This window comes from Miscanthus floridulus, chromosome 14 (assembly GCF_019320115.1).
Source record: "Miscanthus floridulus cultivar M001 chromosome 14, ASM1932011v1, whole genome shotgun sequence".
Classification (NCBI taxonomy): Eukaryota; Viridiplantae; Streptophyta; class Magnoliopsida; order Poales; family Poaceae; genus Miscanthus; species Miscanthus floridulus.
The window spans coordinates 51,016,973-51,043,055 of NC_089593.1; the positions used below are offsets into that span (position 1 = coordinate 51,016,973).

Consider the following 26,083-nt stretch of genomic DNA (forward strand, 5'->3'; position numbering starts at 1 on the left):
TGCCCGTCGCGTTGGTCAGCCCATGGTGCCATGCCTGAGCTCCAGCATCGACCGAGGTGAAGTCCGGTGTCGCTTGGGCGACCCCTGTCGACTGCCCGTGATTGTCAGTGGCGACACTCGTTGCCGCAGCGGTGTTGTCCCCCTTCTGTCGGCACCGACGTCTCCACCGTTTGCGCCCACCGCCGCCGCGTGTGGTCGCACCTGGCACAGGTGCAGCTGTAGCCGGCACAGCTCCAGCCACGCCCGACTTGCCGCCCTGGGTACACGGCCGGTTGCCCAAGATATTGTAAAAACTAGGGTTAATGTGGTACCCTTTGGGGTTCACGGTTCCGTGTTATATATAGTGGGAATAGCCCCACCGTGGCATGTACATAGTCATGATTGCAACAGCTAGATCCACAATTCTAGGAGCTAACTATGGAATACAAATCTCTCTATTGTTACAATGAACTGTGCCTCAATATGACAGGTGGAACTATACCTTATCATCTAACATCCTCCCTCAATCTTAGCCACTTTGTAGACTGAGATTGTTTCTGAACTGTTGAAGTTTATGAACAGGCAATGCTTTGGTGAAACCATCAGCCAACTGATCCCCTGTTGAAACCAACCGAACCTCAAGCAATTTTTGTGCAACCCTTTCTCTAACAAAATGAAAATCTATCTCTATGTGTTTAGTCCTTGCATGGAACACTAGATTAGCAGAGAGATAAGTTGCTCCAAGATTGTCACACCACAATCTTGCTTTAGGAGGATGCCGAATTCCTAATCCAGTTAACAATTTTTGAACCCAAACCATCTCTGCAACCGCATTGGCTAGTGCTTTATATTCTGCCTCAGTGCTTGATCTTGACATGGTTGGTTGTTTCTTAGCAGTCCAAGAAATCAAGTTGTCACCAAGAAACACTGCAAATCCTCCTATGGATCTTCTATCATCCACACAACCGGGCCCAATCAGCATCTAAAAATGCACTAACCAGCATGGATTCAGACTTACCAAAACTAAGACCAAGCTAAATTGTCCCTTTGATGTACCTCAGGATCCTTTTCACGGCGCTCCAATGCACAGTGGTGGGTGAATGAAGAAACTGACATACTTTATTTACTGAGAAGGATATATCTGGTCTTGTTAAGGTAAGATACTTCAGTGCTCCAACTACACTGCGATAATTTGTGGCATCTTCAGCTCCAAGTTTATCCCCATCTTCTATACTTAATTTCTCAGAACTAGACAGTGGTGTATCGACCGGCTTGCATTTAGCCATGCTTGACCGCTGCAGTACCTCATTTGCATACCGTTCTTGGGTGAGGAGCATATGACTTCTGCCCCTCTTGACTTCGATGCCCAAGAAGTAATGTAAATCGCCAAGATCTGTGAGAGCAAAGTCCTACTGCAAATCTGCAAGGAGAGCGTTGGTAGCTGCTGCGGATGAACTGGCAACAATGATATCGTCGACATACACAAGAACAAACATTGTATACCTGCCTTTGTTGAAATAAAACAGAGATGCATCAGCTTTAGAAGAAGTAAATCCGAGGGACTCAAGCTTTTCACACAACCGTGCATGCCAAGCTCGAGGAGCTTGTTTGAGACCATAGATGGCCTTGTCCAGTTTGCAAACATAGCCCGGCCTTTTTGGATCAACATAGCCAGGAGGTTGATGCATATAAACTTCTTCTTGAAGAACCCCATGCAAGAAAGCATTTTTAACATCTAACTGACGAAGTGACCAATCCCTTGACATTGCCAAAGCCAAAATAAGACGGATTGTTGTAGCTTTCACAACTGGGCTAAATGTATCTTCATAGTCCACTCCATACCATTGCCGGTATCCTTTAGCAACCAAACAAGCTTTATATCTCTCAATTTGACCATCTGCTCTTCGTTTAATTTTATATACTCACTTGCATCCAATGACATTCTTGCCGCGCGGTGGTGGAACTAGGTGCCAGGTGCCGTTGTTAAGCAAGGCCTGATGTTCATCATTCATGGCCACAGTCCATTTCTCATCACAGAATGCTTCATCAACGGAGGTAGGCTCTGCAGTAGAGGCGAGATTGCACCAACATACCGTGCCATCAGAATACCGCTTAGGCTTAACAATGCCCCTCTATGCTCGAGTAGTTGGTCGATGAGCTGGCTCCGGCGGTGGAGAAGCAGGAGACGCAGAGGATGCTGGTAGCATAGTGGAAGGCGCAGAAGAGCTTCCAGCCGACCCGGCCACACCGGATCCCGCTCTAGTCGTAGCAGATCCAAATTGCGTGGACCCGAGCAGCTGCAGCTGTTCCCCGCTGCCCAGATTAAGTTGTGCAGCCATAGGAGGAGAGGATGAGGTGGGTTGATTGGGGGCGGGCGTAGAGAATTCGGGAGGAGGCCCCGCATTCAACGCGACTTCTGGTGCGCCACCACCGGCGGAATCAGACACCGATCCCGGAGCAGATTCGCCCTCGCCGGCTCTCGCATATGCGCCAGGAGGATCACCCTCGAGCCCTGTGCTGTTCCCGCACGGGGGGCACATGAGATGAGGGCCATGTAGGCTCATGGGACCATCATTTTGATCGGAATTTTCACCTGCAGGCTGCAAATCACCTACGGAACTTGATACACTGTTAGTAGGTAGTGAAGAACTCACACAAGGATCATGCATTTGTGCTTCCCCAAGGCTAGAGTTTGAGCTAGGAAATAAATCAGGTAATAATGTGAGATCAGCTCTGAGTTGAGTGCCCGCATTGGGATGTAGTTTGGCAAAGGGGAACACATTCTCATCAAAAACAACATCTCGTGATACATAGACACGACCAGTGGATGGCTCAAGACACTTAAAGCCTTTATGGTGATTACTATAACCAAGGAATACACATTGTTTCGATCTGAACTCAAGCTTTCTAGCATTATAGGGGCGGAGGTTTGGCCGCAGGCACACCCAAAAGTGCGAAGTGATGCATAATCAGGTGGTTGTGAGTACAACCGTTCATGAGGGGTGTCATGATGAATGACTTTGGATGGCAGGCGATTGATCAGAAATACTGCAGTAAGGAAAGCCTCATCCCAAAATTTCAACGGCATGGATGCATGAGCTAGAAGGGTGAGACCGACCTCTACGATGTGTCTATGTTTTCGCTCGGCCGCTCCGTTCTGTTGGTGTGCATGAGGGCACGAGACTTGGTGAGAAATTCCCACATGTTGAAAGAAGGGACTTAGGAACTGATACTCACCCCCAGTCCGTTTGTATGGCACATATTTTCTGATCAAACTGTCGTTCAACAAGGTTTTGGAAGTCATGGAAACATTGAAAAACTTTAGATTTACGGCGAAGTAAATAAATCCAAGTGTGCTTGCTAAAATCATCAATGAAACTTAAATAATAGTTCTTGCGACCAACAGAATTTGGAGCTAGATCCCATACATCAGAAAAGACAAGATCAAAGGGGCTACTTGATACACTAGTGGACCTAGGGTATGGTAGTTGATGACTCTTGCCTTGCTGACATGCATCGCACACACTAACTTGATTGGAATCTGAAGAAAAAAGAAGTTTATAACGACTGATAACACGATGAACGACAGGAGTGGAGGCATGACCAAGACGATGGTGCCACATGGTGGTAGATGGCTTTACGATGAGGGATGCTTCTTTATGCGATGAATTGAGGGGGTAGAGTCCATGCTCACATCTGCCCTGATGAAGTGTGGTCTTCGTTTCCTGGTCCTTTATCAGAAAACGATCAGGATGAAATTCTAAGAACACATTGTTGTCACGAGTAATTCTATTGACTGAAACAAGATTTTTGCTAGCTTGTGGGACATGTAAGACATTTTTAAGATGAATTTGACTGGAAGGGAAACACAAAGTGCTATGACCAATGTGATCGATCTTCATACCTGTTCCGCTTGCCATGTGCACTTGGTCACCGCCGTTGTAGCGGTCACGGACAGTGAGCCTGTCCAGTTCCCCGGTGATATGGTCCGTGGCTCCCGTGTCCATGTACCAATTGGTATCCCGCCATAGGATGTCATCACCGAGGACGCCGACTTGTGCTGCTGGCGCTGTTGCGGCAGACCTGAATAGGAAGAATCATACCGCTTGAAACACCGATGTGCTGGATGTCCCTCCTTGCCACAAATTTGGCAGTACACGCCAGGTTCAAAGGTGCTACGGCCACCATTGCCACGACCTGATCCACCAGATCTGCCGCCACCGCCACCGCCACCGTTGCGGCCACGTCCATCGTGGTAGTTGTTGTTGTGACGTCCTCCCCTAGCAGCAACGTTGGCGGAGGAGTTGTAGCTAGTGTTGCGCATCTTGTTCCGCTGTTCGTGAGAGATGAGCTGAGTGTACAGCTCGCTGATGGAGATTGGCTCCACCCGCGCCGCAACCGCCGTGACGACCGGGTCGAATTCACGATCTAGGCCGGTGAGGATGAAAGAAACAAGTTCCTCATCATCCAGCTTGCGCCCCGCCGCCGCCATTTCATCTGCTAAGCCTTTTATGCGACATCTGCTAAGCCTTTTATGCGAGCAAAGTAATCACTGATGGAAGCAGTACCTTTGTTGGCCGTGGCCAACGCCATGCGGGTGCTAATGATCTTGGCCCGCGACTGAGAGGCAAATAACCCCTCGATGGCTGTCCAGGCAGTGGCGGCGGCGACACAGGAGTTGACATGGCCAAGGATCTCCTTGGACATGTTGGATAGCAGGTAATTGAGGACAGTCTGATCTTTGGCTACCCATGATGCATAGTTGGGGTTAGGCTCCGGATCCTTCTTGGATCCATCTTCTTTGGTGCCGGCCGACGTGATGAGGGCCGGCGGCGGCTGCTCGGTGGAGTTGAGAAAATGCCCTAGTTGGGCACCCTTGAGCGCAGAGACCACCTGGGCCTTCCACGACTGGAAATTGGTGCGGTTCAGCTTTTCATTGGTGGGAAGAAAGGTGAAGGGAATCATGGCGGCGGTAGTGGAGGACGACACGAACGCCATGAGTATTTCCGTGAGGTTAGAGGCTAGCTGATACCATGTAAAAACTAGGGTTAACGTGGTACCCTTTGGGGTTCACGGTTCCGTGTTATATATAGTGGGAATAACCCCCACCGTGGCATGTACATAGTCATGATTGCAACAACTAGATCCACAATTCTAGGAGCTAACTATGGAATACAAATCTCTCTATTGTTACAATGAACCGTGCCTCAATATGACAGGTGGAACTATACCTTATCATCTAACAGATACGTCCCCGGACAGGGCGTCATTGCTGGCCATCCGAGGCACTAACTGTGCCGGGGTTGGAAGGAGGCACCTTTCGCCGCTGCTTACAGTCTCGCACGAGATGTCAGAACCCCTTGCAACGGAGGCAATGTGGAGGTAGCTTACAGGTTGCCACCCTGTGCGCGGTGGAGAGACAGTTGAAGCACTTCCTATGAAGATCCATCGGATAGCGGGTAGGGGGCCGCTGGTTTGCCGATGCAGTGTGGGCAGGGCGTGCCCCTCCGGCACCAGTTAATGACCCCTGCGACAAGAACTCACGCCAGCCATCGACATCTAGAGCGGAGATGCGTTGGCAGACGGAGCCTCGTTCGCGACGTTTGAGGCGCTGCCGAGCGGGGACGCGGTCATCCATGGGCCAAGCAGGTAGACCGTGCACCAGCTGGGGGCGCAGCCGTCGCTGACGAGACCTACGATTGTGCCACCCGTGCACAGTGCCAGCACCAGTAGCACTATCGTGCGCGCCTTCGGCAATGTTGGTTGGCCGGGCTCCCTCAGCCAGGGGGCGCTTGCCCCTCTCAGCAGCAACGTTGCCACGAGAGCCATCGGTGATGAGGCACGGCTTGGCACGCTCCAGCAAAGGCTACGTCCGGAGCTGAGACCCCGGCGGACTGCTTCAAGGTAGGAGGTTGGGGAGCTGACCGACGACCTCTCCGCATCGGAGTCGTCAAGGTCCTCATCTGCCCAACGACGAGCCTTGGAATGCCCCATAGAGCCGTCCTAGGTGTGGAAGGGGGAGGCGAGGGGGGATAGAGAGGATGATGGGCTAGGCGCGGAGGGGTGGACATGGAAGGTGTCGAGCCCCGACACCGAAGTAGTCTGCCGCGGTGAGCTGGGAGCTGAGGCATCCTCGTCATCCAGGACGTCCTCAATGAGGACCAGCTCCCCATCCTCCGGTGAGAGGGTGAAGGAGCTTCCGACGACGCCGAGGCCACCCAGAGGTGGGGCTGAGCAGCTGGGCATCAGATCCACGTGTAGGTCGGCCGCGGCGGCCAACTCCGGTGCTACCGTCGATGAGGATGAAGCGGCAGTTGCCATGGTGGCTGGTGCCGGCGTCGGGGGCTGGCTCGGCTTTGGCCGGAGAGCTAGCCCGCGAGTACCATGGGCGTCCACGTGAGCGCCCAGGGCAACATCCGGCGGCGGCGGGGAGGCAAGCTCTGTCTGTGGTGGTGAGGGCGTTGATGGAACCCGTGGAGCCGCCTCAGCGCCGGATCCGGCGGGGGTGGCCTCGGTGTCGGCCACGGTGGCTGCGCCTGACGACGACGGTGGCGCGGACCCTGAGGGAGCCCGCGGGGGCATCCCAGTGCCGGATCCGGTGGGTGTGGGTCCGGTGACGGCCCCCGCCGTCGATGGCGGCACGGGCAGGCCTGGGTGGCAGGGGCTGGCTGCCGATGGTGGGCGAACCTGAGGATGGCCATCACCAACCGCACATGACCGGGAGATGGCGGCGGCGCTGGTGAGGAGGTAGCAGTCGGGCAGGTCGTCTGCAGCATCCTCGGCGGCGAGATCCGGCTTGGGCGGCGCTTGGGAGGCGGCCGACGACGATGGAGAGGCAACAGATGGCGCAGGCCGGGAGATCGATGTGGATGGAGGCGGCAGCGGCACACCTGCGCTCACGCGCGCCCGTGGGGGTGGGGAAAAGGAGCGGGAGGTAGGGAGGGGAGAGAGGGGAGGCGAGAGGGTGGCAGGTGCCTGCGCCGCCGGCGGTGGCGGCGGGCAGGGGTCCAGGGGAGTCGGGGGCTAGGGTTTGGGGGCTCGTATGTTCCAGCACTGGGGGTCACACCGGACCTATACCTCGATCGTAAATGCATGCTTGGCCACACATATGCCCGCTACATCTTAACATGGCACATAGCCACAAGCATATGCGACTACGACTACGACAACGTGGATTTGTCAAGCATGGATGATCCTAGTAGAGAAGAGCTCATGAAGAATCATGGAATCGCCACTAAGCTATCATGGTACTACGCGTATCTGCTGGCCTTCCAACCGGATCTGGTTTCGGACAGCACTTACACAAGCTTGTCGTTGGCCCGCGGCACGCTGCAGAACGCCCGTGAGTACCTTGCTGACTGCAAATCCAACAAGGACAAGTATGATAAATTGATCGAGTTAGGGAGTTCAGATTCTAAAAACTACTAGGTCCGTTTTTTGGATGAGGGCTCGAGGATCGCTTTCTACCTCATCGATAGGCTTGACGAATCATCAAGGAACGGTGGAGGGTGCTCGCCGTATTCTGGGCAAACATGATGCTGTACATCGCTCCATCGGATAGAGCAGTGGCACATGCCACCCGCATGGCAACCGGTGGGGAGTTCATAACACTCATATGATAGACAAGCTTCAAGATAAGGGTGGTGCCCCGGGATTGCATATGCAGCTTATTAATATGAATAGGGGCACATGTCCCTGATCTTGTCGATCCGTACATGGATAAGCGGCTACTACAAACTATGGAGATGATTGCATCGCTGAGTATGTCTATCTTATACATGATAAAGTGTTGTTTCGTTACCTGAATTGCCTATGTAATGGCTATATGACTTATTTCTATGACTCTTTTGAATGTTTGCTACTTCTTATTTATGGTCTCCGATTGTGCATCTTGTATGAAACAGAGTGTGATGATAATAACTTCAGCGCATGTGTTGATCATTGAACACGTTTTGTTGAATTGATTTGCACACCTTGTGTTGGGTGATCATGTTGCTGGATATGTTCCTTGAGACACGGCTGGAATTGTTGCATTTTTATGTTCCATTAATTGGTCTCCAGTAGATAGTGTTAATGCAAGATCACCATGGTTTTCAACATATATATTTTTCTGCCAAACACTAATCCTATGCCTTGAAGGATCATCGCCTTGTGAAGATACAATTCTTAAGCCAAGGGGAAGTGGAAGACACAAATGGCACAGATCTTATGTTTGATAAATACCATGACTTCAAATCTTAACTAAGGAGAAGTGGAATGGAAGACACAATAGCACCAAAATTCATTATACAGTATAACACTACACCACAGCCCCAAAATTAACTGACTGTAAGTAAATAACGTAAATACTTAACTAACTGAAAAATTACAATTGTCGACTCTGGATCGGTAATAATGAGCTTATAGCGACATCATACATGTCATGCTATATTGATGCTGTGGTGCAGTGTAAACTTACTAGGCGATGTATAGCCCAATTGAAGATATGATGTTTCTCAAACCAAACACAGAGACGGTATCCATTGGGTTGTTGTTCATAAGCTTATTTCATAGGCTTTGGTTCTTTCAGCTTTCACGTCGCTCCTATCGGGCGGCTCGGGTAGAACTCTGCCAGCTCCTACCACAAGACATTTTCCCTGCACCCTCTCCCTCGCTGTCGCCGAAGGGCAGCGGCAGTCGCAAGGAGGGCGGCGGCGGGGCTTTCTTCCCTTTCCCCCCTTCCCCAGCTCTGCTCGGTGAGGAGCAGCTCTCTGGTCGTGAGCTCCCCGACAGCGGCTCTCCTCAGCGGTGACGGATCCGACGACCTGGTGGAGGGATAGAATGTTCCCCTCAGCCCGGATTTGCTAGTTTGGTGGCTACAGGCCCTAGTGGCGCCGTGCTGGGCTCCCGAGCGGCGGTACGAAGGCGTCCTGTGCACGCATGCTACGGGGCGTGCGGGGGCGGTGGGCGCACTGCAGCCCGGCCTTCTGGCGTGCAGTGGCTGCCGTGTCTCAGCGTGTCGAGGTTGACGGCCACCAGCTAGGACACCTCTGTTGCTTCTGCCACGCTGCGGAAGCTGCTATGGGTGGCCGAGCTCGGCAATCTGCGCTTGGCACTGGTTGTCATGGCCGTGGAGACGGCAGTTCCGGGACATCCTCGCTCGGATCCGGTCCTCCCGGTGCTGGATCTGGGTGGCCAGCAGCTTTCACCCCACGATGCCCTCCTCAGCTGGCGTGCTTTCCCCTGCGCTTGGCGGCTGGGGTGTGTGGTGGGCTCTAAGCTGTGTGTAGGAGGCTGCTCTAGCTCCGTGGTGGCTGCGGTGGTCATGGTGCGGCGACGTGGTCATCTAGGCCTCGGTGCGGTGTGGTCGTGTCCGTGCTGTTCTCCTTGACGGCTTGGGCCCTGCGTGGATGTGCTGGCGCACTTGGCTGCTTGGAGCCTGCGCTCCAAGTGCCACGTGTGGCTGTGTCGTGTACCAGCGTCTGTGCACGAATAGACTTTGGGTGAAAACCTTGTCCGGCTTCTTGCTCTGGGCCGGCGACGGCGACACAGCCTGCATCATCTACCTTCTTGGAGGCGTCGTTGAAGGATGGGGCAAGTCTTGGGGCGAAAGTCCTTCTTGAGTGCTTCTTTCCAGCATTGGTGCCGTCTACAAATGTCACTCCACTTTTTGAAGGCTTTGTTGGAGCACTCCAGTTGTCGTGCCTCTGCCCCAACTTCCGCTTCTCTCGCCAGAGTTGTCCCTTGTTTGTGTTGTGCCTGTGTGTGCTTCAAGCGTGCTCCTCTTTGCACTGCAATCGTTTGATTTTTTGGTAGCGGATACTTTGCCTCTATCGCTCTTCTTTGGCAAATGCTTTGCCATCGTTGTTGCTCGAGCGGATGCTTTGCCGCCAACGTCGCTTTGGCCTCCCCTCTTTGGCAGATGCTTTGCCACTGGGTGCGTATTGGCCCCTCCACTTACGGATACTTTACCACTTCAACTTCTTCGGCAGATGTTTGGCCGCGTGATTCAGCTTTGTAGCAGATACTTTGTCGCTACCATTGTGCATTTCGTCTTCGACGGATACTTGGCCACCGCTATTCTCTGGCAGATACTTTGCCACCGTCTTCGCGCCAACTTCCTTGGTGGATGCTTTGCTGCTGAGGTTGTTCTGGTCTTGTTTGGCAGATGTGTTGCCGCCACTACTGCTGGAAGCTCGTCCCGTCTTCTCTGGGTCTACGGTTCCACTGCTTTGTAGGCTACCATTGCCTTGATGTCTTTGTCACAGGTTTCAGTGTGCTGTTGTGTTGAGGCTGTGTGTCTTTTTACCTTTTTTTTCTTGCTGCTCATTGTGTGTGAACGATGCGGTAATCCTAGGATTACTTGCGAGTTCTTGTACCTTTTCGTGCCCCATGGAATGGTCACGGAAAAACTTTGGTTGCAATGACATACTCGCTCCGTCTCAAAAAAAGAGTGACGTTTTTTATTTTCAGACATCGCCTTTGACCGTTTGTTTTATTCAAAAGTTTTATGTAAATTATAAAATAAATAAATCATTATTAAAGTATCTCTAATGATATAATAAGTCATAAAAAATAGATGATATTTATAAAAAAATTTGAATAAGACGGATGGTCAAACAAGATATCTGAAAGTAAAAAATGACATTCTTTTTAGGACGGAACATTGGCGTAGGCAGTTATGGTGGTTTTCTATTGGACACATGATGTCGTTCTATCTTAGAATTAATATAATCATTAGAATATCATGCTCTTGTTTTTAGGCTGCAATGACCGTGAATTAATAAAATATTTTCTTTATAAAAAAACACCAGAGTCGGCACTTTCATGCAAGGTAGGCCCTGGCGATCACACGTGGCAATTTCTTGCGAGGGAGGCACTGAGGCAGCAGCAATTTCACCAGCTCCACTAGCGGTGCCCGATCCGACGTTTGCGTCGGCACTTGGTGGGCGCGCAAAAATAGTGCGGTTGGGCCACGCCACGCTCACTGGCAGGGCGCGAGACACGTACGTACTGCAGGATCTATCGGGGAGCGCGATGGCCGGCAGGGAGAGGGACCGGGAGCTGCTCCTCCCGGTGGTGGCCGGCGAGCATGTTGCCGTCGACGAGGACGACTCGGAGCCGACCACTCCCGTCATCAACGCCGGTCCGCCGCCGCCCACGACGTCAGCGCGCGTGCTCCACCTTCACCACCATCCCACCGGCATCGAGGTGACAGATCCGCTTCTGTCGTTCGCAGCGCCTGCTAGCTCCTGTTCGTTTTTCCATGGTGCATGCGTGTGGTATGAGCATTCGGCAAGGCGAGATGCATGCATGAGCTTCGTGAATCTGGAACGTAGGAATTTTGTTGAAACCTGGTTAATGGCAGCCCGTTTTAAATAGGAGAGATTTTTCTTATACACACGCGGTTTCAGACAGAGGGATAATTGGTTCAAGTGTTGCTGTTTATTTGTCAATCATGGTGCAGGCGTTTTCGAGAGTGATACGGAGCTGGGCATGGAAGAAGTTTATGTCTGGATGGTGCGCACCTCGTATGAATATACTGTAGTTCGCATTTGCACGGCATCCCTGAGCCTGTGCTCCGCACTCTGTCGCATGCAGTGTCATCCTGCTCCCGATCGCCATCACCTTCTACACGACATGGTGGTTCATTCGCTTCGTCGACGGCTTCTTCTCGCCCATCTACGTCCATCTCGGGATACATCTCTTCGGTAATTAATCACGTCGATCCAATCTGAGAGATCGATGCTGCGATGAGAAATGGATTATGATCGGCCGCGTCAGCGTTCTCTGCTATTATTGATGATGCAAGAATACGTTTCATCTCTGTGCAGGTCTCGGGTTTGTCACCTCCATCACCTTCATCTTCCTCGTCGGCGTGTTCATGTCGTCGTGGCTCGGCGCCTCCCTCCTCGGCCTCGGCGAGTTCTTCATCAAGAGGATGCCGCTAGTGCGCCACATCTACTCGGCTTCCAAGCAGATCAGCGCCGCAATATCGCCAGGTTAGGTATCAAATCAAATTATGACATATGCACACTCTGACGACACGCCAATTCGTCTAATCGTCTTGATGGTTTCAGACCAGAGCTCAAGAGCCTTCAAGGAGGTGGTGATCATCCGGCACCCCAGGATCGGCGAGTACGCGCTGGGCTTCATCACGTCGACGGTGGCGCTGCGAGGCGCCGGCGTGCGCGGCGACCATCAGGACTTTGCCTGCGTCTACGTGCCCACCAACAACCTCTACCTTGGGGACATCTTCCTCATGAGCCGCGCCGACGTCATCATCCCGGACCTCTCCGTCCGGGAGGCCATCGGTAATTAGCGGCAGCATGCATCACCGGTCTTTCTCTCCTTGTTGCCTACGAGTTTCTTGGTGTGAATGCGGAATTTGTTGCAGAAATTGTTTTCTTGATCTGAATGGGGAATTTTGTTGCAGAAATTGTTCTTTCAGGCGGCATGTCGGTACCAAAGATCATATCGGCTGTAGAGGGGGCCGGTGGCCTCGGCGACCATTGCCGAGCAGTGAAGGACTCCTAGCTCACACTTCTTCCAACTCCTGATAGTTGACGCTTCCTTCTCATCATCACAATCTTGGGTTGTTCTTCGAGGTTCTGAATGTTTTAGATGGCAGGTTTAGACGTGTTCCAATTTTCATCAGTCAATAGGAAAAATATATTTTAGTATACCTAGCAATATTTTGCTGTATAAATACTTTAGGCGAGTTTTGGTATGAACTGACAAAACATTGTGTCGACAGGTAAACCGCATAAGTTTACACTGATACTCATGAGAACAGGTAAATGAAAGAAGAAATCCATGTTTGGTGCATAATTCAGCATTTCAGCAGCATCTTGTTTCGCTGTAAGAGTGTGCGCAACCAAATTATTAACAAGTGTTACTCCACCCCAGAATGAGAAAGGCTTATTCAGTGATCAGCATCGATCTTTTATTGCTCGTGTCGCCTTCATTCGACGTGTCTAAATTACCACAGGACCCAACCATAAAAGCCCAACCCTCCCAATCGTTCCCTTTCATCAATAACCATACGGCATTGCAAATTCCCAATCAGCAGTCAATGATGCTAACGTGCACAATTGACTGAATCAACAGCAGTGATACGTCCATCACACTAGCTTCTCAAATCAGGCAAGCAGCTTTTGGCCATCAGGCTTGTTGGATGCCGCTAGGCCATGTCAGGTTCTTCACAGGCTCAAGAATTGCTTCAACTTCACACAGAAGTTCTTCATCAATGCCTGATGTTGACAACTCCAGTGCAGCAGCCACATTCTCCTACATCTTGTATCACGGAAACACAAGACGTTATACCAGAAATCACTACATTGCCATCCTAAACTTCTGTCCCAACAAGCAAACTAAGGGCCTGTTTAGTTCCCCTCCAAAACGCTAAATTTTTCAAGATTCCCCATCACATCGAATCTTTGAACGCATGCATGAAGCATTAAATATAAATAAAAAATAAAACTAATTACACAGTTTAGATGAAATTCACGAGACGAATCTTTTAAGCCTAATTAGACTATGATTGGACACTAATTGCCAAATAACAACGAAAATGCTACAGTGTCGTTTTTTCAAAATTTTCGGCAACTAAACTGGGCCTAAATGATTCTCCATGGTGACTCAGCAATCTTTAAATAAGATTGTGAAACCCCACTGGTGGCCTTGGTGACACAGAAAGTTAGATAACAATGTTTCATAAAACTAACCAGAATAGAATATGCTCTAGCAGCTAATGAGTTTGTTAAGATACCTTATTCATCAAGCAATATGAGTATGCTGAATAGAAGGGAAAAGTTCAAAAAAAAAAAAAAACAGTGTACCTGTTTTGAAGAGTTCATTCCAACAAGAACTGACGAGATTTCATTATTCATCAAGCTGTACTGCATTGCTAGCTTCGTGGTACTTTTCCCATTCTTTCTACAGTGATCTGCTGCAGCCCTGCATGCTGACTGATAAACAGGCAATATTATACTTGTCAATTAAATTTCTAGCATAGATTGGAACAGTACGTATAAGAAATAAAAACAAACCAAAAAAAATCTTCAGCTAGACATAGAAGGAATCCACGTCGACGGTTTATACTTGAGAGTTCAGTTAAGATACAGATATCATCAAGAATATTGAGTGGGTGTGCTTGAGTGTGTGGGTGTGGTGTTATGTTAATGCAATGATACACAGCTCCCCTGTGTATTCAAGAAAATAAATAAATTATGGTGCCCTGTCAATTCTTTAGCCCATCTTTCTTAGTTCCTATGGATTCAGCTTGAATGAATTACACTTATGTATGATTTGGTTTAGACAGTTTTAGAATAACTTGCTGTGGTGCAGTCGTGTGCATCCGCTGTGCACATCAATATATGCTATATTGAACTGATGATTTGAGGACGTGATCAACATCTTGAAAACCATGTGGGACATAAGTACTCCCTCTAGCTGTTATTACTTGAACTAATTGCTGACCAGCTTGGCTATCTGAAACATCAATTAATATCGACCGGAGGCGGTATCACAGGAGGTCCCAACGTGGCCCATAACACAGCATAGGTGGTGGTGCGTCAAGGAGCCTGCCCTGGTCCTGCGTACCAGGATCAGGTTTGATCCTCTATCTCTCAGTCGTCATAAGAGATTCAAGTATGGAACAAGATAGGATTGGTTAGCTCGATGTCCTTGATGTCAGTGTCAAAATCAAGCAATAAGAAAATTATTTCTCTTTCATCCTGTTTGCTGTTTTCCATCTGCAGCATGCAATCGATCCCCCAACATCATGTCCCATAACCCTGGTTCGAGGAAGTTTGCCAAAGAACAGCCTGCCATCACCCACAGCTACCAGTTTTCCTGCCACCAACCACAGCTACCAATTTTGATATCTCCTGGGAATATGACAAGCTGTAGATGGTGACAAGGTAGGCCCCAATGCCCCATGTTTGGAAATCGCTGAACTAGTAAGGAAACGGGTCAGCAATTCCGCACTGGGAAGAAGCTGTCTAAGGATCGACTACCCAGTTAGCAGGCAAGAAACATAATTCAACTTAACTGATTAATCATCTTACAACAAAAGGACAAATTGTGGCATTGTTGCCTGTTCAGGTTTACTTAAAGTGGATAGAGAAGCTATGGAACTCAATAATAACATTATCGTAAGAAAAGGATAGCTGGAGAGGACTGTCCATAGAGGGTGATAAATATGCCAAACTATACCAGAAGAGTACAGTCCAAGCATCCGATGCTTTTGCCAAAACAAACACAACTTATTTTCTGGATTTTTTCCTAAATATTAAAATCCTATTTTCATCAAACCAAAAATAAAAAGTTTTACTAAAAAAACCAAAATTTGAAGAAAAAACTAAAAGTGATTGAAATGGCTCCTAGCTTCCTAGTGTCCCTTGCCTTCTATAATCCACGAGGATTTTCTAAAATCAGTTCCAAACCCAATATTAACTTCAAACGAATACCTATAAAAAATCATCTCTTCTCTCTTAGGACACGATCCACCTTAGACCAAGCCCACTTTTTTATTGACACCCCTCCCTCCCCTTTTCCGATCCCAGCAAAGGACCCTGGATCCTCTCTCCCTCTACCCTCTACACCTTCTCGGCTTCTCTTTGCACAAGTGCCCCACTCAAAATCTCCTCACCATAAAGAAATTTGCCAGTGAAGACTGCGGCTTGTAGCATAGTAAGTCTTGAAGACCAGAAAATCCAAATATCAATAAGGAGAAAGCCTATTCTGAATTTCTAAGGGCTGATGCATGGGATAAATCAGCGGTAAAGTGGATTTTAGAAGATATGGGCTGGCCCAAATAATAATTCCAAATAAATCCCAAAGGCCTACTTACACATGCATGGTATGGTGGAGGACTTTAGTCCCACATTGCTACTCTAGGAGTGAGGCTAACTTAAATAGTTTAGTTGTCTCCATCTAGTTCAAGCTATTGGGGGGAGGAGTGAGACCAACTTAAATAGTTGAGTTGTCTCCATCTAGTTGAGCTGTCTCAATCAACTTAATGTTGTGACTGTGTGGCTAATTATTACTTTCCTTAGCTGCGACGCGTGTATATATTGGGATGAGACGTTGTCCTCAGTACAGGCAATTCATCTCCTCCTTTTACCACTGTGCTGTGGGGCCGCCGTCTTCCCCATCCCATCGTCGACGTGTTATCGGCGCAGGGAAAGCAGGTCTCTAAAGCCTACGCATCCTCGTGTCCCTGCATAGGGTAGGGGGGTGTATCAAGTTTTTGGGAAGCACTGTCGCGACTGCTCGCTGAATGTCTTCTTTCCTCTACGTCGATGTTTTGCGGATCTCCATCGACAGTCTGCTTCGTCTACATTTACGCTATCTTTAGCGCCGACAACCCCACTGTAAGAATGTCTATACTTTTTCTGTTGTTCGTTCTAGTATTTCGTCTGTTACTAGTACTACGGGAATTTAAGTTTATCTCGGATCGTAGTGCTAGTGTTACTTCACACACCTACGATACATGCTGTTGCTCTTTTCCTCAATTTCGGTGCGTCACTAAATTGCCATTATTTCTAACAGTGGAGAGGTTGAGCTCAAACTGAAGTGGCGAGATGAAACAGTGCAGCTCTCCCTTTTCGGGTGATGAAAACCAATGGCTTTGATGAGAAGAAAACATCTCGTTCCCGACGATAGTTGGTGGAAATTGGTTTCGAAATGGCTGAGCGAAATTTTCTTGCTCAAAATTTTCTAAATCTTGGCTCAGAGCCCTTCACGGGAGAAAGGAATTAAACTCAGTTGCATGCCACCGTTATAGTATTCGGCCCTTGACGGATACAAATAAACGTCTATTGAAAAGCCTGCATTATTAGTAATCGCAAGATGCAAAGTGCAATAACATGAAGTAATCCAATGTGGGAGATTGTATCAAGGTGAAAAGTTTGAGAAACCTCCTTTTAGTCTTTAGAGACCATCAATCAACTAACTGAATCTGATGTATCATCTTTTCAGTGCCTTCGTCAGAAAACCCGAGAGAAACTCAGCAGGTGTACGTTAGCTGGCGCGGTTGCCGGCCCCAGATTCAGTGGACTGCGAATATTGGATACGAAAGCTGCGCGATCACCAAGTGAAGAGTCACGAGAGCGAGAAGAGACAGAGACTGTAGCTTTGCGCTTTTGTTGGGCCTTCGCTTGCCTCTTGATCATCAAAGGAAACGAGTATCTAGGGTCTTGCAAATGGTGACAATGGCTCTTTGGTCCTGTTTGGAAGCCTAGTATTTAAAAGCATTAATCAATTAGTTGTCATTTAATTAGCAGAACCAAACTTAGGGCTTTCACTCGCATGGGAGAGACCCCGTCAGATCAAGGATATGAGCAGGTTGTCCTAGGTCGGTTGGCAAGTCTAGGGCGCCATCACTGATCATCGGATAAGAGATGAATAATAGCATGAGCATAGAAAAGTAGGGTAAAGGAGAGATATTAAATTGATTTTTGTCGATTGGATGTTGGATACCTCATTCGGCCATGTGCGCATGTTTTATATGTAGTATGGGTGGTCTTATCCCATTAGAAAACAACTAACACGGTACTATTTTTATATCGTTTCACAGAGTTTTTCTTAGATTGGACCAAAACTGGCATGGGCCAATTCTAAAACTAGTTTAGACCCAATTTGAATGTTAACAAGATGCTCGAGAATGAGAGGAGATAAACAACACGCGAGGGAGAAAGGGGAAGTGAAAGGACCTAGGATGTCGCCTAGAGGGGGTGAATAGGCGTTTATGAAAATAAACACCTTTAAATGCGGAAATGATTAGTAAAGGCAGTTTCCAAAATGAAAACTCCAAATAAAGAGTAGTACCACCCCTCACAAGTTAGCCACAGAGTATACAAGGTATAAAGAATATATCTAGAAGCTACAACCCTGCAACATAAAGTTAGAACAGAGAATGGATATATTCAGCACAGCCAGGAAATACCGGACGTGTCCGGTAGGTATACCGGACATGTCGGTATGCACGTGTTCTGCAGAACAGCCCCAAACTTGCTCCCTTCAAATCCTATCTTTAAACCAAACTGCAGGTATCTACTGGAGATGATAATATACACAGAGAACCTGCGCAAGAGCTAGAGCAATACAAATATCAAATGAAATGCGAATTGAGACACGATATTTGTTTTACCGAAGTTCGGACTCGTTTGAGTCCTACTCTTCGTTGAGGGGGCTGCGGGCGACCCAGCGAAGGTCAGCCATAGAGGGTACCACGAAGGTCACTCTAGCCGGAGTCTTTTCTAACTCCTTTTTCTCCTTCCACTAGATGATTCCGAGGCGGCGGAATCGACTGTTACAAACTTTTCGAGGCACACCACAATCTCTCGGGTGCTCTCCTGCGACGCCTAACCGTCTAGGACCGAAGAGTCCAAGAGTAACAAATACGAATCACGAGATTGACAATATGCACAAGTGCTCAAGTGGTTGGATTGCTCTCTTTTTGAATTTCACTCAACCCACAATTTAATTTGGAAAGTTTGATCAATCACTCACTAAGAGAGGGTTGGGAGAGTTGGCAAGGCTAAAAAACGTGTGTGTGTATCAGCAGAATCAGTAGCCTCCAAAGGTGGAGGCTTGGGGGTATTTATAGCCCCAATGAAAAACTAGCCGTTTTATAGCCGTTGCAATACCGGACACGTCCGGTACGCCAACAGTAACTAAGTTAAAGTGAAGTTGTGAGGCGTCGGAACTCCCGATGAATGCCAGAACTCCCGACCGTCGGAACTCCCGACTCACGTCGGAATTCCCGACCCTCAGCAATTTTGAAAAACATGTAACTGAGTTAAAGTATGTGAGGTGTCGGAACTCCCGACTCATGCCGGAACTTCCGACCGTCGGAACTCTCGACTCATGTCGGAACTCCCGACCCTCAGCAAATTTGAAAACTAGCTGTTGGCCTCTGGTCATGATTACCGGACACGTCCGGTATGATTACCGGACACGTCCGGTATGACCAGGACAGTGAACCCTCCATGACAGTTAAAGTGCGAGGCGTCGGAACTCCGGACCATTGCCGGGACTCCCGACTTACGTCGGAAATCCCGACGAACCAACCTGAGAACAATAATTTTACCACTGCTGAGTAAATACCGGACACGTCCGGTATCAATACCTCCGGTATTGCCAGACCAGCAAAAATAAAGTTAGCTCTTTTGTCGCTCAAATACTCAAAACTCACATGGATTGGCTTGAGCACTTATGAAACATTATCTATCAACTTGATGCATCCCTCTTAATAGTATGTCATACCTATTAAACTCAAGATCAAAGAAAAAAATAAATTTATACCACTTGAGTTAATCTCTTTTGAATTGATGCCGTCTCTTTCAATCTTCATCAAATAGGGGTGCTAACATGTTGATAACGATCTTTTCACTTGAGCATACCCATCTTGAGCACGTGACTTGATTCCATTCATCAAATTTAAATAATCACAAATGTATCAAGTCACTTCCATCAAACACTCCAATAGTGATTTGATCCTCCACATAAACGTGGCTATCATAGCTTGATTAGTACCTCAACTAAATACAAGTACTTCCTTCTTCACCCTAGCTAGGTTCTTCGGCCGCCAAGCCGTCGCTTGCCCTTCACCCTTGCTTAGTACCTCGAAGCCTTTCCTTGCTATCTTCACCATCTCAAGCCATCAAGTCACATCTTGTGTTGAATCATCCATTCATGTATTGTTATCTTTTTCATTTTAATTTAGCAAGCTTCAAATATGAGACCAATCCATATACAATCCCTTATGTCTCATTAATTAATTCTTACGAGCTTGCTTTCACATAGTACACGGAAATCCCACAATAAATAAGCCTTTGCATGAATTCCATTTGCATTGTTGTCTTGTGCTTGAACTAGATAGCTTATACAACTACACATCATTTTGGCTTTCATTAAGTACCTGTGAGATAACCTATTACCTGTCCACACTTAGCAAACGGGTTAGTCCTTTAATCACGTTGTCATTCAATCATCCAAAACCCACTAAAGGGCTAGATGCACTTTCAGTAAGGATGTGAGAAACATGATAGCGACAGAAATTAATAATGGGTCTATGCGAGAAAATCACGGGTTGTCTCCAACCTTTTAGGGATGATTTTTTAATGAAGTGATAGCTTTAGAAAACACTTATAGTTTCAAGGGTTGAAATTGTTCTTCTTGCATAGAAAATTTTGTAGTCCAATGATAATATAGGCACAATTAATAAATATATAATAGTGACCTGTTTGATTGTTGCTCACTAAAACCAAATCATGTCATCCTCATGCATAGTAAGCATGCACTTTAGCTAATCAAGTCTTGCATTCACTAAAATCAATGTTAAATTGGCTAGTTATGCAATGCATGTGTGGTGTTTGAGCTAGAACAAAAAATATTTCCAAGGTACTTTGTGACCTTGTATTTTTGAATTTCACAAAAATACTTGAAAATGTGCCCTAATAAACTTTGAGGTGTAAGGTGTGTACTTTACACTAGTGTCAAGTGTAGGGTATGAGTTCAAGTCCAACCAACTAAAATTTGAGCTCCAAATTTGAAATTGAAATTGAAGTTCAACACTTGGTCATGATTTGGCCAAGTATTGGATTTCAATGTTAAGTTCATTTTTGGGGAAATTATTAAAATGAATTTCCTAAATAAACTTTCTTCAACTTTTGCATCATTGGTTGGTACAAAGTTTGTACTAACCAATGGTGTCAATGGTTGATGTGTTTGTTAATTAGTTAATCACTAATTAATTCACCCAATTTACTAATTCACTGTTTTGCAAAATCCCTAAATTAAGTTTCAAATTCTATCTCCATATTTCAAAAGTCCTTCAACCAGTTCGAATTAGAGTTTGGGCCTTTAAGTGAAGTTGAAGATCTCCTCAAGTTGAGCAACTTCTATTTTTGGAGTTTTTCAAGTTGCAATATGAAATTTGGAGAAAAAGGCCGAAGAAGAATAGCTCCTACACTGCTACAGTACTTGGCCAGTGAACCAGCCTGCCTGCCTGCTTGCCGGCAAGCCGTCGCTGCTTCTAGCGCATGGGCACGCAGCTGCTTCGCGCTGGCTATAACAAGCAGCTGCTGTCGCTGTCTCCTGAGTCGCCCTCACCCTTATAAGCCTTAACCGTCGGCGCCCTCTCCTTTTTCCCTCTCTGCTCGTCGCCGGCAGCACCCTCTCGCCGACGTAATTCACCGCCGCCGCTACGCCATCGTCCAATTACTCGCGCAGATCGCAGCGCTTCGCCTTTGCACACTTGTTGAGCCAGTTCGCAGCACCTCGCACCGCCGGAGTTGCCCGCACCACCATGTCCTGCCGCAGCAGATCGCAATTGCCGCTGTGCGTGCCCTCTCCGTGGCCAGCCCACTCCGGAGCCCCTTACGCCACGCCGTTTGATGTTTTAGCGTCCTTGTGAACGGTTGTTGCTTGTAGAGATGACCGTTGCTCTGTTCTTCCGTAGGTCACGTCGGAACGCTAGCTCGCCGCCGTGAAAGCGCCGCCACGTTCGTCCTCGACGTTGGCAGCCTCCTCCATTGTGCCTCCTCCTCGACCAAGTGACCAAGCAGGTCCGAGGTGAGCCCCTGATGCTACCTGATGCCTCTGTTTTATCTCTACCATGGTTGCCATGGCCGGCGCGTCACCGTTGCTCCACCATGGTTGCCATGGCCGGCGTTGAGGTCGCCGCGAAACCCTAGCTGTCCTCTTAGTGCCTCAGGTCAGTGCACGGTAGTGCCCTGAGTGTGTTGGTGCCCTCGCCGCTGCCGGAGCTCTCGCCGGCGACGAGTTATCGCTGGTCAACGCCGGTCTCGCCTGACCGTGGGGTACTGTGCCATGGACCCGGGACCCGCCTGTCAGTCTCTGTGGCTGGCTGGTGTTTTGTGAGAAAAGTTTGATCTCGATTTTATTCTTTTCCAGAAAATATAAATATATGCAGTTTCTTGTTAAATTAAAAGAAAAATATAGGGATGTGATAAAATCATGAAAATTTTTTGGTAGCCTCTTCATGATGTTCTGTATCTAGAAAAAAATATGAAATTATGAAAATCAATAGTTTTTGCATGTTTTAAATTACCTCTTTTAATTAATTAATGCAACTTCCATGATTTTTATAGGCCAAAATAATTATCTTTTGATCATGAAAATTTTTGTGTATGTTTTACATGGTTAGACCTGATTTCAAAAAAAAATTAACACTGTTTCGATAACTTTTAATTATCCACTTAATTATATGCCTTAATTCATTAATTAATAAAGGCTTAATTGATTAGAGTCAATCACAAAATGATTTGAGTGTACTTTGGGATTGATTGTAGACCTTGTGACATCACACCTTTAATTCCTTGGCAACTCCATATCATGATTGCTTTGCTTATAATTAAACTTGTTAATAAATAAACTACTTTGCTTTTTGAGTCATTAACCCAACTTAATCACGAAGGAAAGTTGTACTCAGGATAATTAGTCTTGTTTTATCACCATAAACCATCTTAAGTATCGCATCATTCTAAAGCATGCATATTTACTTATGTTTAGTGATCAAGAGTGGAATCCCGTTGTTGAGCAAGTCCCGAAGTGGATTTTCTATCAGTGGGTGCTGGTTATCTTATCTGTTGTTTTCTGAAGTAACTGACAACCTCGACACCGAGGGCAAGCCCCGGAGCATAACCCCTTTTCTTGTGTTTTATAAATGTTATTCACTTAAGTCTTATGATTGGTGCATTTAAGTAAAATAGGAGTTGATTGGATACCAACTGCTACATGCCTACCTTGATATTTCTATAGCGTCCTTGTCTCCTTGTTTATAATAATAGGTTAATGATGCTTAGTCTTTAAGAGTTGAACAACAAGTTAGTTTTAAATGTTTATCCAGGGAATGCCCTATGGTTTAACAATGATTAGGAATTTTAATTTGAGACCAGACAAACTCTTTGCTTGTGTCTAGTTTAAGTCTTGACGTAGTGCCCCACCTGTATCGATTAAGGACCGTTCGTTGTACGCCCATTGTGTTTGAGACTTTGTAGTACTTGCCACATACTCCAGTAAGCCTAATACCTAGGCTATTCCATTATGTGGAAGGCCAACCGCGCACTGGGAGTGGAGAGATGGCGAGAGTAGTGTGTACACATCCTGTGAATCCGTTAGGGAACAACACAGGGAGGTGGAGTGTTGTGCTCTCGGGTAGCGCAAACCCGTTCACATTTTGAAGGATCTGAGTGAAGGTTGATATATGTAGGCTCGGGTCTAGACCTAGACCTGCATATGTCGTGTGATAAGGAAACCCTAGCTGGGCCTAATCAATTCTAATTGCCGCTGCTTCTCGAAGTAGAAGACTCGATCCTCTGACCACTCATCGTAGTTAATCAAATGAAACAATGGCACTTATGATCATGTGATGTGATGATTAAAGAAGTAGTTGCTTTAGATCAAGTGCAAACTAGAGACTGACAATGATTTAACTTGAGCTAAAACATTAAAGGTAAGGATCAATCCTTAGGAAGCTTTTCTGCAAAAGTAATGTTGATTCTTGCTTTAGACTTACCTTGATTCCCCTTAAGCCTGCATATTCTTGGAGTCTTTCCATTTCGTCTGTTAAGTCTTGTTGAGTACCCTCAAGTACTCAGGGTTTGTTAACCCTTGTTGTAGGAGGAGAGCCAGTAGTAGAGAAGTTTGTTGTGCATCCTTGGGCAGGATGAATCTCTCTTGTGTGTTGCTAGTGGTACCTATCATGCTACCCTACTGCCTAGTGGTCTAAAACTTATAAATTGTAATAACTTAATGAATGATTTATAAACTTATGGTTAGTAAGACTTTCGCTGTTTATTCTGATGTTTTGTATTTGTATAAACTGTTATAATACTGCAATGCCTTTTGTAATGTATCCTACTCAAAAAGTTAAAGTGGATGATTTGGGTTTCCCTGAGGACACTAGATAGACTACCGGAGTTGTCTAACTCCCATGTGCACCTGTCAGAAGTTTGAAAGATAATGACAGGCACATGTGGGCCATATGACTTGGATGGTTCTACCACAGCTAGTATCGGAGCATGTCATTACATAAGTAATTGTAGTACTGTTTTACAAAACTTCAAAACAAACAATATAAATTAATTTCAAGTCTATTTTGGTCAAAAAGGATACTTCTGACTTACCTTCTTTTGCTGAGGGATGTACCGCCATACTTTAGGAGTTCATGTGGTGTGTCAACTTCTCCACCGCCCCGGCGTACTTCAAGTCATATAGTCCCTAATTTTGTAGGATGTTCTGTTAGAATCTTTTTGCTTTTCCCCTAGTTATTTTGTGGGTTTTCCATATGATCAATAAGGTCACCTAGAAGTTATGTAAAAGTGGGATAGCATGTTTAATATCGCCCTATATTGAAAAACTGAGTGTGTTGTCACTCGCTTAGGCCATAAGTTTATCAAAATGATATAGTTAAGTAAGTAGATATGTTTGTTTAGTGAGCGTTGGATCATTCATGCATCATGTCATTAATAAATCTTTTGTTTACTTACCCCCTTACTAGTAGTTTGGGTTAAGTATGCTGCCAATCCTATTCATGCTATCTTTCTTTTCCTCCTATGTTGTTCTACCTATCTCTAGAAATCTAGTGACTGATGGTCATTCTTAATTACCTTATAGCATGAGGACTCATTTTGGAAAAATAGATACCCCTAGTTCATCATGTGGCCATGCCAACACGACTGATCCACCACAAGCACCCACCATTGATGATACACTTGCTGCTCTGGTGAATGTCAGCGTCGGCAATGCGCGTATGCTCTAGACCTTTGTACAGCATGGGATACCTGATCCCAAAGCTGACCACACTTAGCGTGACTTTCTGAAAACTGACCCTCCCATATTTCATAAAGCTAAAGAACCTTTGGAGGTAGAAGACTGGATCCGAACTATAGAGCGGAAGTTTGGTCTTATCCATTGCAGAGATGTCCAGAAGACTCTGTTTGTAGCATAGCAACTCCAGGGTCTTGCTGGCGCGTGGTGGGCGAGTTTCCTTACAACACAACCCAAGGGACATCAGGTTCCATGGGCTGACTTTTGCACTGCTTTCCGAACACACTATATTCCTAATGGTGTGAGGGAGGTATAGATAGAACAGTTCCTCAAGATACAACAAGGAGATCAAAGTGTGATGGAATACTTAGGCAGATTCAATCACTTATCGTAGTATGCCTCAGAATATGTCCATACTAATGCCAATAAGAAGCTTTGGTTTGTACGTGGTCTCCACACCAAACTTCAAGTTATGCTGGTCGACCACACCATTGCTAGTTATAATGAGATTGTCAGTATTGCCATTTCTTCTAATGACAAGTACTGTCAACATAAGGAGGCAAAGAAGAGAAAGAAAATGTTGGAGGAATCCTCTACTGACAGTGCTTAGCATCAGAGGATTGTTTATCAACCTATCCATCATTCCTTTTGTCATCCACCTCAGCAACAAGCCCAGCAGTAGGCAATTGTCTGACCTGCTATAGTACTTACCAATCCACACCAGCTGAATACCTTGAGTGTTCATTCCAAAAACTCACAGAATCATCAACAGAATGCTTCGAAGAATAGAGATTTACAAAGATGGGTCGAGTCCACTATACTCGAGCCGATGTGATTCCCAAAGGTGAACCTATTATGATGGGTCTGTTTTCCATTACGAAACAAAATGCAGTCATATTGTTTGATTTTGGTGCATCATATACATTCATCAACAGAGCTTTCGCCATGAAGTATCAGTTACCAATAGAGATTGTGGATAATAGTTTCTGTATACAGTCTCATGGTGGATGACTGGTCGCTTAGGAAATGATATATTAGATACCTATAGATCTAGTTGGGCATACCTTTCCAACCTATCTGATTGTTCTTAAGATTCAGGATATAGATGTGATCCTTGGCATGAATTGGCTGTGTCATCGTGGAGCTGTCATTGATACTCTGCACAAGACTATATAGTTGAATTCACCTGATAACAATTCTAAGCTGCTTATCCGTCTACCTACTCCTAAGAGGGAAGTTGAGAGATCTTATGGAACCACTGTTAAGGAAGTGAAAGATATTCCTATGGTGAGAGAGTTTCCAGATGTGTTTCTAGATGATT

General features: G+C 46.7%; 3 protein-coding genes across 3 annotated transcripts; 1 reads left to right on the forward strand and 2 right to left on the reverse strand.

Annotated features, from left to right (window-relative positions):
• Positions 1–4,488: 4,488 nt before the first annotated feature.
• On the reverse strand, positions 4,489–4,977 carry LOC136503430 (uncharacterized). The gene has a single exon (XM_066498513.1). It carries the CDS (start codon positions 4,975–4,977, stop codon positions 4,489–4,491), a length of 489 nt encoding a protein of 162 aa, XP_066354610.1.
• A 1,005-nt stretch (positions 4,978–5,982) lies between these two features.
• LOC136503431 (extensin-like) lies at positions 5,983–9,517 on the reverse strand. Its single transcript, XM_066498514.1, has 2 exons — positions 9,470–9,517; positions 5,983–7,002 (listed from the first exon to the last, which is right to left on the reverse strand). The coding sequence occupies exons 1-2, from the start codon at positions 9,515–9,517 to the stop codon at positions 5,983–5,985; spliced, it is 1,068 nt and encodes a 355-aa protein (XP_066354611.1).
• A 1,383-nt stretch (positions 9,518–10,900) lies between these two features.
• On the forward strand, positions 10,901–12,783 carry LOC136505030 (protein LIKE COV 1-like). Its single transcript, XM_066500107.1, has 6 exons — positions 10,901–11,169; positions 11,426–11,478; positions 11,560–11,669; positions 11,793–11,960; positions 12,039–12,272; positions 12,395–12,783. Exons 1-6 carry the CDS (start codon positions 10,996–10,998, stop codon positions 12,493–12,495), a joined length of 840 nt encoding a protein of 279 aa, XP_066356204.1. The 5' UTR covers positions 10,901–10,995; the 3' UTR covers positions 12,496–12,783.
• Positions 12,784–26,083: the final 13,300 nt, after the last annotated feature.